General features: G+C 35.4%; 1 protein-coding gene across 1 annotated transcript in view; it reads left to right on the top strand.

Annotated features, from left to right (window-relative positions):
• The window catches only part of LOC123667799, a 71,067-nt gene extending 55,222 nt beyond the window's left edge, over positions 1-15,845 (top strand). The window contains exons 5-13 of the mRNA XM_045601638.1: positions 3,357-3,422; positions 4,508-4,639; positions 5,612-5,683; positions 7,529-7,612; positions 9,314-9,382; positions 10,377-10,459; positions 12,460-12,604; positions 13,558-13,640; positions 14,692-15,845. Coding sequence (XP_045457594.1) covers positions 3,357-3,422; positions 4,508-4,639; positions 5,612-5,683; positions 7,529-7,612; positions 9,314-9,382; positions 10,377-10,459; positions 12,460-12,604; positions 13,558-13,640; positions 14,692-14,725 — 768 coding nt within the window. The 3' untranslated portion in view covers positions 14,726-15,845. The remainder of the gene's footprint in view (positions 1-3,356; positions 3,423-4,507; positions 4,640-5,611; positions 5,684-7,528; positions 7,613-9,313; positions 9,383-10,376; positions 10,460-12,459; positions 12,605-13,557; positions 13,641-14,691) is intronic.
• The last annotated feature ends 668 nt before the right edge of the window (positions 15,846-16,513 follow it).

The raw sequence follows: 16,513 nt of genomic DNA, 5'->3' as shown, positions 1-16,513 counted from the left end.
ACATTCATTATAGAACTACATAGCACCTCATTACTATCACTTAGCTTGGCCTATTAAGCCGAAATAAATTAGAACGCCGTGTTCAAATTTACTTGAAGTTAGCCCTTAATACGGATGCAAACCATCAAATTTACAGATTGTTTTAATTTGTTTTTTAACCGACTTCCAAAAAAGGAGGAGGTTCTCAATTCGACTGTATTTTTTTATTTTATTTTTTTTTTTTTATGTATGTTACATCAGAACTTTTGACCAGGTAGACCGATTTCGACAAATTTTGTTTTAATCGAAAGGTGGTGTGTGCCGATTGGTCCCATTTAAATTTATTTGAGATCTAACAACTACTTTTCGAATTATATCTAATAATGCGTTTTTACTTGACGCTTTTTTCGTCGACCTACGTTGTATTATACCACATAACTTTCTACTGGGTGTACCGATTTTGATAATTCTTTTTTTGTTGGAAAGGGGATATCCCTAGTTTGGTACCATGATAAGGAAACCAGGATCTGATGATGGGATCCCAGAGAAATCGAGAGAAACTCTTGAAAATCCGCAATAACTTTTTACTGGGTGTATCGATTTTGATAATTTTTACTTTAATCGAAAGCTGATGTTTATCATGTGGTCACATATAAATTTTATTGAGATCTGATAACTACTTTTTGATTAATCTTTGATAACGCGTATTTACTTGACATTATTTTCGTCACCTTACGTTGTATTATACCTCATAACTTTTTACTGGGTGCACCGATTTTGACGTTTCTTATATAAATTAAAAGCTACTATTCGTCACGTGGTCCCATTCAAATTTAATTGAGATTTGATTCGTAATTTGTGAGTTATATCTAATATTGCGTATTTACTTGACGGTTTTTTCGTCACCCTACGTTGTATTATACGTTATATCTTTTTACTGGGTGCACTGATTTTGATCTTTTTTGTATAAATCAAAAGCTAATACTTGTCATGTCGTCCGTTTTAAATATGATTGAGATATAATGAGCAATTTTTGAGTAATCTTTGATGACACGTATTTACATGACGATGTTAACCCTTAATTACTCGCATGGGGTCAAAGCATTTTCGGGTTAAAAAATGAAGCACTTGGCTCGGCCCGATTTCTCCCGCGCCCTCGCTAGCTTCATAACGTGCGTCTAAGTTTGTATTTTACTAGCAACCAAATCACAGGAGTGGAAGGATGCGTCGCTGCACTCTTTAGCGCTGACCCCGTGCGAGTAATTACGTTACTTTTTTGGAAGAGGTAAGTTTTTTATTTTATGTATTTTTTTTTGTGTATTATGAATTATATTTGTGTTATTGTATGTTCAGTGAATAAATGTTTGTTATAAATATGTTTTTTACATCTTTATACAATGAAATCATCAAAAAATTCCGTTTTACTACGAGTTTTGTCTTTTTGTCAGAGTTAGTCATGGATAGGAGAGAACAGCGATTTGCGCAATGGTTGGTAGAGAATGAAGGAGGTTCTGATGAAGAAGAAATTGGAGGGTCAGGTTTCTTATGTTCAAAAACCAAATAAAGCTGTTGTGATGATATCTTCCATGCATCATGTAGCTCATATCGACTCAGCCTCAACTGACAAGCAGAAACCTGAAATAATAACATTTTACAACAGCACTAATGGAGGAGTGGACACCAATGATCACTTGTGTGGTACATTCAACGTAGGGAGGTGAACCAAACGGTGGCCGTTAGCCATTTCCTTCCACCTGATAGATGTTTCAGGCATAAATGCACTCATTGTACATCGAGTAAATACCGGAAAATCACGTACTCACATGAGGCGTAATTTCTTGCAGCAATTGTCTGTTGAACTTATTCATAATAACCAAAAACTACGACTTGAAGTCAGAGCAACTCCTAAGAAGGTAAAAAAACGTCTGATGGAAGAGCACGAGTTGGAAAATCGCGTCCCGCCAACCATTGCAAAACGTGGACGTTGCAACAGCTGCCCGAGGAAATGCGATCGCAAAGTACCAACAAAATGCAAGAAATGTATAAGATTTGTGTGCTATGATCATTCTGACATATACTGTCAACAGTGTAACGAGAGTGATTTGGAGAGTTCCAAAAAAATACGAGTATTTACTATGATCTTTGTATACCTAAGTACAAATTGTTGATTATTGATATTAATTTTATTTTAACTTGTTTTTGTATAATTAATTAGTAATTCATGTTATTACTTATAGATATTATAAAATAAACATAGCACTTTAATAATAAAATCGTTTCATTTACTTATATATTTCAAAATATATTAAAAACTACTCATACTATTTGGGGTCACCCGTGACCCCATGCGAGCAGTAATGTAATATTCTTTGTGCGAGTAATTAAGGGTTAAGACGACTGTGGTCATGTTCAATACTTTGCCACAACGCCATCTATCAAAATGTAATGAAATTACTTCGTTCACTATCGATCAAATTACAATATTCCACTAGAATAGAGAGTAGCAGTTTATTCGTTATAAATATATTTGAGCTTTTAATTTTTGAGTTATCGCTAATACTGGGTATTTACTTGGCTATTTTACGTCGACCAACGTTATATTAACCTCATTACTATTTTACTGGGTGGACCGATAACGATGATTCTTTTTTTAATCGATAGGTGGTGCTTGTCATGTGGTCCCATTTAAATATAATTGAGATTTGACTCGAACTTTTTGAGCTATATCTGATATGGCGTATTTACTTGACTGTTTTTGGAGTTTTCTCCTTAAGAATCGATTTTCATTTAAGGCCCCGGAATGAAAAAATTGAACAGTAAAATCTACTGAACGAATGACCTTGTTAGAGATGGCGTTCAGACGTTTTCTAATAACGCAATTAGGTTCCGATAGATGGCGTTATTGCATTCATTTATTTACAATTTGATATAGTAATAATATATTTCTTAGACTAGTAAGCCTTTTTGTGCCTATTTAGACAGTTGATCTGAAGGGGTAAAGTCCAGTCGTGCATCGGAGCTGTGTGAAAACATGAACATTACATAATATTTTTAATAAAAAAGACATAAACCGTAATTCAATATAAATCCGCTTCAACTAAAAAACCCGCCGTAATAAGCGATGTCAGCGCTTCGCGCGAATCGACGACGGGCCTTTTATGAAATTTCTGCCTACAATCGCTAACAAAATGTTAGAAATAACAGTAGAACATTATATAATTCTACAATTTTATAATGTCGCGTTATATGGAATACGAACAAAGTATTACTATTTTTTCGTCGATCTACGTTGTATTACTCTTCGATGTAATTGAAGTCGGTTTTTTTTTCGTTTGCGAGCAAACACAATTATTTAAGTGATATTATGTTGTTTTCAGGTACAAGAGGCGATGCGAAGAGGCGTCCATATACCAGATTCCGACGACGAGGGATACCCACAGCAAGTGAGTTCTTATATAGTAATATACTAGCGACCTCTGTTTGTCCATATTTTTTTATACGATAAGTAATCACTAACATATAATATACTAAAACTTTCTCCGAAACACGTTGCATCTTATGGTATAAGTATTATTTCGATCGGCTCAGTAGTTTTCGCAGTATAAGGAACCAAATTCCTCTGGCTTTATATTTATTAGTATAGATATAGATGATATAATAATCTGATATATAGAATGGCAAAAAATATTAATAGCAATCGTAAGGGGTCGTCCATTGGTTACCTGAGGTTCAAAACGTATGTGTAATATTTCGTCAGGCACAAAATCACGAAATGTCACAAGGAGGAGAGAGGAGGGGCTGTAATGATGTAATTACATTGCTCGAATTTTAAATTTTTTTATCGGATTATAGCTGTAGGGGAAGGTAGTTTAAAACCTCACCACATATCACCAAGGGGTTAAAGAGCTGCGAAAGAATATTACGTGATTAATGGATGACCTCTATAAACGGCAACCTTATCGATAACCGAGGTAGGGCACAGCAGGAATTTCCTGCTCAAAATATGGAGCAGCCCGACTGGGGGACGTACCTCGACCTTACAGAAGATCACGGCAAAATAATACTGTTTTCAAGCAGTATTGTGTTCCTGTTGGCGAGTAAGGTGACCAGAGCTCCTGGGGGGATTGGGGATTGGGTCGGCAACGCGCTTGCGATGCTTCTGGTGTTGCAGGTGTCTATAGGCTGCGGTAGTCGCTTACCATCAGGTGAGCCGTACGCTTGTTTGCCGACCTAGTGACATAAAAAAAACCTACTAGACCACCTAGGGGCATCGGAGAATATGTTTTTGAAGTAAAGCTTCATTACGCACGCTTGAATTGGGGAGTAAGCTGGTGAATGCGTGACGAAAACGATACGAATAGTTGTGATCGGGCGAGGCGAACGGAGCAAGAGAGAGAGGTGGGAGCACACATTTTCAGGTTCTGTATATCTAAGACACAGTGCAGACCTATTGTACAGAAGTTTTACTTCAGTCGTGTGGTCTAAAGCACACTCGCTTTTTTCCTAATTATTATTATTATTATTACAGCAAGAATCATACGGCCAGTATCGTAGACAGAGGTCCTGTGAATCGAGTCCAGAGCGCGAGACCGAACCATACTACGCACGTACCGCGGCCCCGCCCGCCCCCGCCCACCCCACGCACGCACACAGACACGAGGTAAAACATACGAACATACATACTTTTGATTTGATTAACTTGCGCAGGAATGTATGGATTTGCATGGTTGTTGTGGTAGTTTTAAAATGTGTTTGTATTTTTGTTAGAATAGAAATGTTACATTTTGGAGGGTACTTTTAATTTTTTTTTAAACTTTTAGTGGAGTGTCGTTGTAAAAAACTATTTTTAATGTTAGTTTCGTAAAAGTTTTAAATATTTTAATTTTTATGTGGATTGAAATTAAGTAAAATTAAAAGAAAATAAGAGACTTTTTTCTTATTAAGCATTTAATTATTAGTTATATAAAGTTATTATATTATAAAGCATGTTTATAAAATTATAGGAATGTAATACGTTTGGATGGAATGCATGAAATTAAATATTTGAAAATGATGTCAGTATGTGCTATAATAAATGGCTGTAACTATTTCATGTAATTATTAAATGTAATAATTTTAATATATAAATGACTTGTATATGTGTATATAATAGCTAATATAATATAATCAATAATATTTGTGCTAATTTATAACGACATATTTGGCAGCAGGGTCGTTACGGATACGAATTTTCGAATACGGGATACGGATATTATTTTTTTTTTTCGGATTATTGGTTTCGGATAATTTCGTTTACAAAATTATTTCGGATTATTGGTTTCGGATAATTTCGTTTACAAAATTAGGTAGGGCACACGAGCATATATCCTGCTAAAAATTTGCAGAAGCCCTCAACCTCACAGAAGGTCACAGCTACATAACACTGCTCTGTTCTTGTGTCCCTGTGGTGAGTAAGATGGCCAGAGCTCTGTTCAGGTTAGCCGTACACTTGTTTGCCGAACTAGTTACATAAAAAAAGTACCCATTTGTACATATTTTTATTCTTTTTCTTTTATATTGATATATTTCGTATTTGTTTTATAGTTACTGTCAAATATGTCGTTTATATATATGTGCGATGACTAACATATAGTGGGCGCAGGGCAGCGACAGCCCGGCGGAGCCCGAGCCGGCGGCGGAGCCCCCGCGCTCTCCGCCCCAGCAGGTGTGTTTTGTCTGTCACTACTTAACGAGCCGACTACGTCAATATAACCATTTTCCTTCTTTATGTATTCATATATACGGATAAGTATGTTACATACTTATTTTTGTATTTTATTTTTGTATAAGAATGGCCAGGGAGAAAAGGGGTTAAGTCACATTAATCAAATTCTTCAGAAGGGCCATTTTATAAAGTTAAATTTTAATGTAGGAATCGAGGAAATAAAAATATATATCAATTCAATTATAAAATAAATCGATCACCTTTATCATTTATTTATTTACTCTGTTATTGTTAAAAAAAGCCATTACTTCCCGCTACCAATATAGTGCAGGAAAAATAGTCATCTTTGCCACTATTTTCAATCCATTTTAGGTGACTATACAGCCCACCTATATGCCACATGATAATATTCGTCAAAGACTAATAAAATATTTATAAATTAGTTTTTGATAAATTTTATAACTGATAAATTATTATCTATTTAGGCATTTTATTTTAAATATGTTTAACAAAAAAAAGACACTCTCATTTTCCTCCTGGCCCGTCATTTCGTTTCAATAATACTATTAACATTGTCTTTTAATTATTATATTATGTTATATATTATGTACCCATATATGAAATGATTGCGATACGCATGTTCTTGGTGTGGTGTGCTTCTGAAATGTTTGCACTAAAGATTCGATTGTGCTTATTCTGCTATAAAGTAATGGCTGAAAGAAAATATGGTTATCCATATAAGTTATTTAAATACTAATAATTTTTATGTATATATTTTAATTTCTAATAATAATATTAAATTACTAAGTAATACTACGCTGGTATTATTATTAAATTATTTATTCTACCTACTTATAATTTTAAATATAAAAAAATGGTAGGAAAGTCAAAACTGTACATTGAATATATTTTTAAAAGAATACTTGAGGTGTGATCTACAATCGATACCGAAGCCAAAAATATGGTTTTTAGAATTTTTGTCTGTTTGTCTGTTTGTCAATATGTATGTCCGGGATAAACTCAAAAAGTACTGCATGGATTTACTTCAAATTTGGCACGAATATTATTAAGAAGTCGGGTCAACATATAGGCTACAAATTATCACGCTATAACCTACGGGGAACGAGCAGGGAACCTTTATTTCTTCAACACATTCTGTAACAACGTGTAATCTAACGACGCATATTTGAATGTTGTTGTTATTATGTTAATAACTATGCTGTAAGCTAGCTTCACACTATAAATAAAGACATTCTGTAGTATATTTAGTATCAGCATTGCACCCGTGCGAAGCCGGGGCGGGTCGCTAGTAGATTATACAGTAATATTTTGCAATTACAATTAGTAAAGGGTTACACTTTTTCATTTATTAATTTCTAGAATAAAAATAGTTTTTAGAAAATAAATACATTACCTTTGCATAAATCTTGAAATCAATCTACCTTTTATTAATAAAAATTATCGAACTACCCTAAAAGAACATACAGTAATATGAACCAAATGACCAAAATCGTTCAAAATATTACATTTTACCTAAACTCTAAAGGTCTATCGCCGAAGATGTTTCGGCGACGTCGCAGACGCCTATCACACGCTTATGAGCGACTCATTTCAAAAATGATATTAGCAGTGAGTCCCATAAAAACAAAAGTGTTGATACAAACTTTTATAAATGAAATAAAATTACATTGAACGTTGGCAAGGGCGAATTTATCTCTGAGAGATATCTATCAAAGATGGTAGATGATGTTACCGCTGAGCACTATAGTGAAATCTATTCAAATATCATATAAGGACATAATAATTAGAAAACTAATTTATGTATGAATGTGTGCGCACGCGCAGTGCCCGGCGTCCCCCGCGCGGCGCGCGTCCCCCGACCCCGACGAGCGCTACGACCACCCCGCCATGACCGCCTCGCACTACGAAGTGAGACTAACACTATACACACTACACACGATTCAACCTGTTACATCCCACTGCTGGGCATAGGCCACTTTATCCGTGTAAGAGAAAAGTCAGAGCTTAATCCACCCATGTTCCATATGTTCCCACTATGAGTACTGATTGCTATCAGGTGTACATGATAACAACCGCGACCGACGGCTTAACGTGCTCTCCGAGGCACGGTGGGTAGACCCGCCAGAATAGATACGTGTATAATGGGAAAGAAGTACATATTTAATTTTAATTTTTCAATAATAATAATAATTTAATATGATTCATTACACGTAAAATAAATACAATGTGCAAAAACAAAGACGCGTAAATATCAAAATGTACTGACCCGATTTTGATGAAACAGTATAGTCATATATTAGTATATGTGTATTTTAAAGTTGATTTGCTAATCTGTAGAAATATTGTCATAAACAAATACTTACATAAATATAATTGTCTTTATGTCTCTTACTAACAATGATCATTGAATAATTTTTTTTTTTAATAATTATAATTACTAAAAAAGCATAATTATGTCATTTGTGTTTGTGGGCGTGTTGTTTTTTTTTAAACTTCATAAATATAATTAATTAATTGTGCTGTGTGGCTACGGCACTAAAGAATTTAGCCACCCCCTCTCTTCCCGTGGGTGTCGTAAGAGAGACTAAGGGATAACAAGGTTCCACAAGCACCTTGGAACTTAAGAAGCCGACCGATGGCGGGATAACCATCCAACTGCTGGCTTTGAAATACACAGGCCGAAGACGGGCAGCAGCGTCTTCGGTGCGACAAAGCCAGTACTGCGGTCACCAACCCGCCTGCCCAGCGTGGTGACTATGGGCAAAACACATGAGTTCACGTTATTTTTGGCATAAACTTGTGGAGGCCTATGTCCAGCAGTGGACTGTATAGGCTGTAATGATGAAATATAATTAATTGTGTTTTCTTAAATATTTAATATCAATAAAGATGGATAATATTTTAATTATATTGTAAAATAAACGTAAAGATATTTATTTTTACTTTCCTTAGCCTTTGTGGGGTATCCACACTATACAAACTTTTTATAAATTAATAATAATCAAACTTCAATTCATGTTTTTATGTTATTTATAAAAATCGTTTCGAGAGATGTCAAGACAAGCCAGCCCTGCGGTCACCAACCCGCCTGCCCAGCGTGGTGACTATGGGCAAAACACATGAGTTCACGCCGTTTTTGGCGCGAACTTGTGGAGGCCTATGTCCAGCAGTGGACTGCGATAGGCTTGAAGTGATGATAATGATAAGATGTCAAGAATTTATATTTTTAATTCTTCTGTTATATTATATTTAAATGGTGTATTTCTTTTTTTTTAATGTAATTAGCTTTGAACTAAATCTCTGGACTGTCTGTTTTCAAAATAAATCAAAATAAAAAAAAATATTTTGCAACATGAACGTTGTTTTTGATTTTGTTATTCTATTACAAAAAGTTGTTGGAGATATCGAAGATGTTATCATCACTGCATTCGTTTAATAGCTCATTCGCTATACTTTAAATTGTTCAACTATGGATTTTTTGTGGTATACCTACTAAGGTATGGTGCTTGAAGTGTAATTGTATATAATTATAAACAGTGAGTAAGAGAAGAGTGATTAATGAGTTAGTAGTAAGTCACTGAGTTATGTCCTTTTTTGTTATTTTTCCAGCCTCGCGGTGGTCCTCGCTCGCCGGACGCGGCCTCACTCCGACACTCCGTGTCTGCTCACAGTGTTAAGGTACCATCACCAGCTTGGCTGTAACTATATTTTGCTTAAGGGGCGGGGGGGTAAATATCGTGAAATGTCTAGCGACCTATATAAATATAAAACCTTCGTCAAAGCAAACTCTGATGACATTGTATACCTATAATGTATTGTAATATTTCATATATTTACTAACCCTGTAAATATTATCAATAATGTTAATAACAACAATTTAATAAACCATATCGACTTATCTGTAAAAATTTTAGTCACAAAATCTCTATTTAGGTGATTGATTATCTGTATTTAGATGTCATGCAACTTTGATTATATTCTAATTTTAGTATTTGATTCCTTCAATTGGATAAAGAAGGCAACTGCCTCTTTTAACCGAAACTAGCAGTGTAAACTGCAATAATGGCGGTTTTATTGGTAATGAACGTCTTCTGGACAATGTTTGGTCTCAATATACGGTATTTTTACAACAAAATTCTTTAACATATATTGCTGTCAGCTAATCAACACATACACCTCAATTGTTCTCGTAACTCGTATCCTTGTGTCTTGTTATAGTACTTATAAAATTGATTTTTGTTGACAGTTGTACCTGTCTGTGATGTTGTTGAATGTTGACCCCAAGTAGGGTATCCATCCTATATCAAAAGTCCGGACACACATAAACATGTCAAAATTACGATAAATCTGTTTTTTTTAAATATATAACTAGGTCGTCAAACAAGCGTACGGCTCACCTGATGGTAAGAAATTACCGTAGCTTATTGACGTCTGCAACACCAGGAGCATCGCAAACGCGTTGTCGACCCTATCCCCAATCCCCCAGGAACTCTCGTCACCTTACTCGCCAACAAGATCACAATATTGCTTGAAAGTAATCTTATTTAGCTGTGATCTTCCGTAAGCTCGAGGTACTTCCCCAGTCGAGCTGCTCTAGATTTTGAGCAGGAAATTTCCTCCTGTGCCCTACTTCAGTTAATTGTGTGGCTAATGTGTGTGTATGTTGTTACAGGAGTACTCTTACCCGACAAATGGCGAGTGGCGACACAGCGGGAACGCGCTGACGTCACCGCACGACCACTCCGACAGGGATAGGTGGGAATCTTCTAGAAACAGTCTTGAATCGGCAAATAAGCGAATTCACGCTGAGTCTAGTTTCCTAAGTAATCTCTCAAAACTTTGCCGATTCCAGAACTATGAGTTGGTCAGAAATGCGATGTTCGAAGAAAATTCAAAAAAAAAAACTTGTTATTTTTTGCATCGAATATCGCATTTCCAGATAAAATTTTTGCTTAGCCTGAACTAAACTATATACCCGTCTCTTCCCGTGGGTGTTGTAAGAGGCGACTAAGGGACAACACAGTTCCACTACTACCTTGGAACTTAAAAAAGCCGACCGATGGCGGGATAACCATCCAACTGCTGGCTTTGAAATACACAGGCCGAAGACGGGCAGCAGTGTCTTCGGTGCGACAAAGCCAGCCCTGCGGTCACCAACCCGCGTGCCCAGCGTGGTGACTGTGGGTAACACACATGGGTTCACGCGAACGTTGGCGAGTTTTTCGCGAACTTGGGGAGGCCTATGTCCAGCAGTGGACTGCAATAGGCTGTAGTGATGATCATGATGTGTGAAACTATACAACCTGGTACAACCTGGTCTTCCTGGTCTGAATAGGAATTGGAAGTAAAAAAAAAATAAGCGACAGTTACTTTTACAGATGTTAATATACAAGAAATAATAAGTACTGAAATAATATCAATGTGAAGATATTGTTTGACTATTCATTTTCTATTCTAAAAATTTGACTTAAAGTCTTTTCAACGAGAAGAGATACCAAATGTAAACAAAGCCCATCATTTTTTCGTAACGACGACGGAACAAACAAAATATAGTCTATCTCTTTCTATCTTGTTTGTTTGCTATCTGCTGCACGTCGCTCTGCAAGGTCGAACGATATTTTAACTGGCCTTGAAAACAATCGGACCGCGGACGGCCCTTTGATTTTTAACCGACTTCCAAAAAAGGAGGAGGTTCTCAATTCGACTGTATTTTTTTTATGTATGTTACATTAGAACTTTTGACCGTGTGGACCGATTTCGACAATTTTTTTTTAATCGAAAGGTGATGTGTGTCAATTGGTCCCATTTAAATTTATTTGAGATCTAACAACTACTTTTCGAGATATCTAATAATGCGTTTTTACTTGACGCTTTTTTCGTCGACCTACCTTGTATTATACCGCATAACTTTTTACTGGATGTACCGATTTTGATAATTCTTTTTTTGTTGGAAAGGAGACATCCCAAGTTTATTACCATGATAAGGAAACCAGGATCTGATGATAGGATCCCAGAGAAATCGAGGGAATTTCTTGAAATATCTTTTTACTGGGTGTAGCGATTTTAATAATTTTTAATTTAATCGAAAGCTGATGTTTGTCATGTGGTCACATATAAATTTTATTGAGATCTAATAACTACTTTTTGAGTAATCTTTGTAACGCAAAGTTACTTGACTATGTTTTCGTCGATCTACTTTGTATTACTCGTCGATGTAATTGAAGTCGGTTTTTTTTTCGTTTGCGAGCAAACACAATTATGTATTATTTATTTTTATTTCATTCCGTGTCCTGAAGCGCTCGGGGTGATTTTTATATTTCGATAATTATTATTTAAGAAGTATCAAATCTTATATACATAATTATATTTAATTAATTATATTTAATTCAGTAATTATTAGAATATAAATATATTTTACATTTTAAAAATTTTTGTAAGTAAAAAAAAGGTTACAAAACCCTGCATAGTTGAATGACCTCGCATTTGATTTGTTTACATTTGGTATCTCGGCTCGTTGAACGCACTATAGTTAAGGTTGCTTATAACACTGTGTACTTTACCTAAGTTTTGTAATGTACCTAATGTTAAGATGTAATTTTTTATTTTATTGATTGATATTTTTGATACCTTAACTTTCTTTTTGTAAATGTTATTAATTTTTGACGTTCGTTAAGTGTGTGTATCACCTTTGGCGAAATAAATGATGTCATTTAATTTCATATTAAATTATTATTATCATCTATGTAATTTCTCAGAAGCGAAACGTACTCGGTGCGAGGTGACTGGGAGAGGGAGCGGGACAGAGATAGGGATAGAGACAGCGTGAGGGACAGAGAGAGAGAGTACCCGTCCGCCGTGATGGCGGAGCACCGCGGGTTCACGAGGAGACCCGTCGCCAGGGTGAGTGTAGTTAGGAGCTGACTGATGAGGGCCTGAGGGCGAGTGAGGTGGGAATTGAGACAATCGGTTGGGAAAGAGAGGCAGAGAGACAGATTACCTTCTTTACGCACGCTTGGTCCGGGGACTAAGCTGGTGCATGTGTGACGTGTGCGTTACGAAAAGTGTGATCAGGCGAGGCGAACGGAAGTTGAGAGGGAGATATCTGTTAGATGGAGCTAAAGAAGTTCTACTTCAGTCGTGTGGTCTTAAGCAACGCTCGTTTTTTTTTAACTATATAGTTGGCAAACAAGCGTACGATCCATCTGTTGGTAAGCGGTTACCGTAGCCTATTAATAATAATAACAATAAACGCTTCACACAACGGATCGGTCACCAACCTGCCTGCCTAGCGTGGTGACTATGGGCAAAACACATGATTTCACGCATTTTTGGCGCGAACTTGTGGAGGCCTATGTCCAGCAGTGGACTGCAATAGGCTGGAATGATGATGATGATGACAACGGATCCCTCAGTAGGATTTTCTCCTGTGTTGGGGGTCCGGAAACACATACAATACACAAACATAATCCCAGACCACGACTAACATCTATATGGTCGATACAAATGTCTGTCGTGAGCGGGAATCGAACCTGCGACCGCCAGCACAACAGCCAGTGCTATGACCGCTGCGCTAACGTGTCGTCGAATATATCTTATAAACGCCTGCAACACCAGAAGTATGCATTATTTAGAGGCCTGCAAATTAAAATCAAAATCTCCAGCAAACCTCTACCTTACTCACCACAGGAACACAACACTACTTCACACCTGTATTATTCAGCTGTGATCTTCTGTAAGGTCGAGGTACTTCCCCAGTCGGGCTGATGTAAAATTGTCGATAAGTGTTCAAATTGCAATAAAGGATACACAGTATTTCAATCAAGTATCTAAGGCTTATTTTATGCACGTTCTAGAACTCTAACCTTCTGTCCGCGGTGCTGTGCCTCGTCAAGGAGCTGGACTACCCCAGCCTCGAGGTCGCGGAGATGGCGGTCCGGTTAGTTTACTTTTATCTTATTTTACTATAGTTATAGCCCGAATTCGTCCCACTGCTGGGCAAATAGGGAGATCGATTGATGTAAAGAACCTCTTATTACTATTATATATTATATACTGTGTTTGTTTGTTTAAATATGCTAGTCTTTAAAAATCTCTAAAAACATTAAATTACTACTCTGACAACCTTAATAGATATACGTGGTAAAAAATATGGGGTAAAGTTGACCCCACTTTAAAAGTCTCTCGTTAACTATTTTAATTTCGTCTATTTCTTTCCCACAAATATTAACAGGTACACGTATGAGATAAGGTAAAAATTAATAGTCGAATATTCTAATACCATTTCAGTGGGGTCAACTTCACCCCAAAAAATATTAACAGATACACGTGATAGAGAAGGTGGGCTATAGGGTATAATTTACCCCACTTTGATGGTGTAATAAAACTTTAAATTGTCCCCATTTAATCTTACCCCACAACAAAGCTATATCGCTGGCCCCGGGCAATAAAGCGGTATACGCCGGTTACACCCTTTTTAATGTTATTTAATTTTTGGCTTCTCTGAGTATCAATCTATCACTCTTATTTTTTTCAGTTTTTTTTATTAATATTTCGTTAGAATAAATGACAATAACCGTTTTATTGCATGGATAATTCTCTTACGACTAAGCTATGTATTATTGCATTATTCTTAAGAAAAATAACACAAAAAACCGGTGAACATATTTACAGTAATTGTTAATGATCTTGCAATTAAAATAGTATCATCTATGAATTGTATTATACATTTTTTTAATTATTTCATAAAAAAAAATATATGATTTGTTTTTAAAAAAATATTTTTAAAAGCTTAAATTGGTAAAAAAAATAGCTTTCATTTGACATATTGGACGTCTGTTTTGGATCACTGTACACTGCACTATAAACAAATTAGCTTCTTTTATTTCTCCTGTAAAATTTGATTTTTGATATTACCGCTTTATTGCCCGGGGACAGCGATATGTGTCACAAGGGTTACTGTATTAATAAATTATTTTTTTTTTCTCCAGTTGTCGTATGGACGAACTAGCGAACAGTCAGTGACACAACGCCGAGGCCGAAAATTGACCGGATAGCAACTACCGACCTTAGGCCTCAATAATACTGGTGGAACCGCGGGAAATTAACAGTGAAGGACTGTTTAACGACCCTTAAGGGCTAGGAGCAGTTGAGTTGAAGCATTGTGTTATGAGTAAAATGATCTGTACAACTGATTTTATTTCGTTTTCGAATAATATTATGTCTATAATAGAAAATTGTGATCATATCAGTGAAATTAATGAAGATTTTTAAAGTATTTATCTTTAAAAAGCGTCATATTACATAAAAATCTATGAAATATCATTGTTATGGACGCCATTTTCGATTATTGACAAGAGCTTGGAACAAATATGGTGAATGACGTCACAGCTAACAAAGAATTCCATTCCAATGTTAATTTAAATTTGGAACAAAAACCTTAACGTACAATTTTAAAAAAAAGTTTCAAACTTGGAACGAAAATTTTTGCGTACGATTAAAAAAAAAGTTTACAAATAAAATGTTCTTATTTCAAATATCGTGATTGCGTTTGTGTGCGTGGCGCGTTCCGATTGGTTGTTACGTTTGTGTGATATTGGAATTTTTTGAATCGTTGGTGATATGTTGGCGGACGATTTTGGCAAATGTTTGGCATTGGTCGCGTCGGTCTATTCGGTATATTTTGTTGGAAGCCATTAATCTAAATGAATGAATGAATATTCGGTATATTTGATGTTGGTAGAGATTGGACTCAAAGTATTATTTAACTTAGTAATAGTAGGTTCAAACAGATCTTGTTTTTTTTTTTAAGTAGAACTTGTTATAATCTGTGTCCCACTTCTGGGAACTAATTTTTCCCGCCAAAAAACTCAAATTGCTTAAAATCGTAATATTGACCTTAGAAATTCGGTGTTTTTGTTTTTAATACGCACGACCTATATTGAAAGGAATAAAAATAACTATATTTATGAACAGTCAAAGTATAACTCATAACGTATTAAATTACTTCATAAGATATTTGCTGATAGCTTTTTTAGTAAAATACGCTTACTATCTTCACGCGGCTTTATATACTTAAGAAAATTGCATAATCTGTAGTAATGGAATGGGTCCATCCAAATCATACAATATAAACATACAAATATTTAGTTGTTTTTCATTTGCCAAATGTTTGTTCAAAATCGGTACAGCCTTTGTGATAAAACCGGTTGAGGCTATTATTGAAATAGCTCATATATTACTAATGATTTGATTTACATGATTGAAATAGTAATTAATAATAGTTTTATTTTTTAATTACAATAATAATAATAATAAATATTTTTAATGATTTGTTGTAAAATTGTTTTTATTGTAAATATGTAACTTTTTTTTAAATTTCAATTATGTTAATTAGAACTGCATGTACAAATAATTATAACAATCATAACCGCAATTTTTTATTGTCTGTTTTTATTTTTTATCTGTCGATTAAAAAATATTTCCTCGTTTTATTGAAATATATTTTAATGATTAAAAATCTCATACTAGGTATATTTTTAATAATAAAATGCTAAAAAACAGATGAACACAAGCGACAACATTAAACCAACCCACCACTACCTACCAGCACCACTACCACTCCTAGCAGCAGTTAGCGTTCAGTTGTGAACTGCCTCGTGACTACACGACTGCTGTGGACTGGTGTTGTGTGTAGCTGACGAGTGGTCTGTAGTGTGTATGGGTTGGTTTAATGTGTCTGGATTTTTGTTTTATATGTATATGCATACATATTCATAGAAGGAAAAGGCTGTTTTGTCAAACTATGATGAG

The sequence above is a fragment of the Melitaea cinxia genome, chromosome 29 (assembly GCF_905220565.1).
Source record: "Melitaea cinxia chromosome 29, ilMelCinx1.1, whole genome shotgun sequence".
NCBI classification, from domain to species: domain Eukaryota; kingdom Metazoa; phylum Arthropoda; class Insecta; order Lepidoptera; family Nymphalidae; genus Melitaea; species Melitaea cinxia.
The sequence above is the reverse complement of the archived record's forward strand: the minus strand, read 5'-3'. Positions and strand labels throughout refer to the sequence as shown.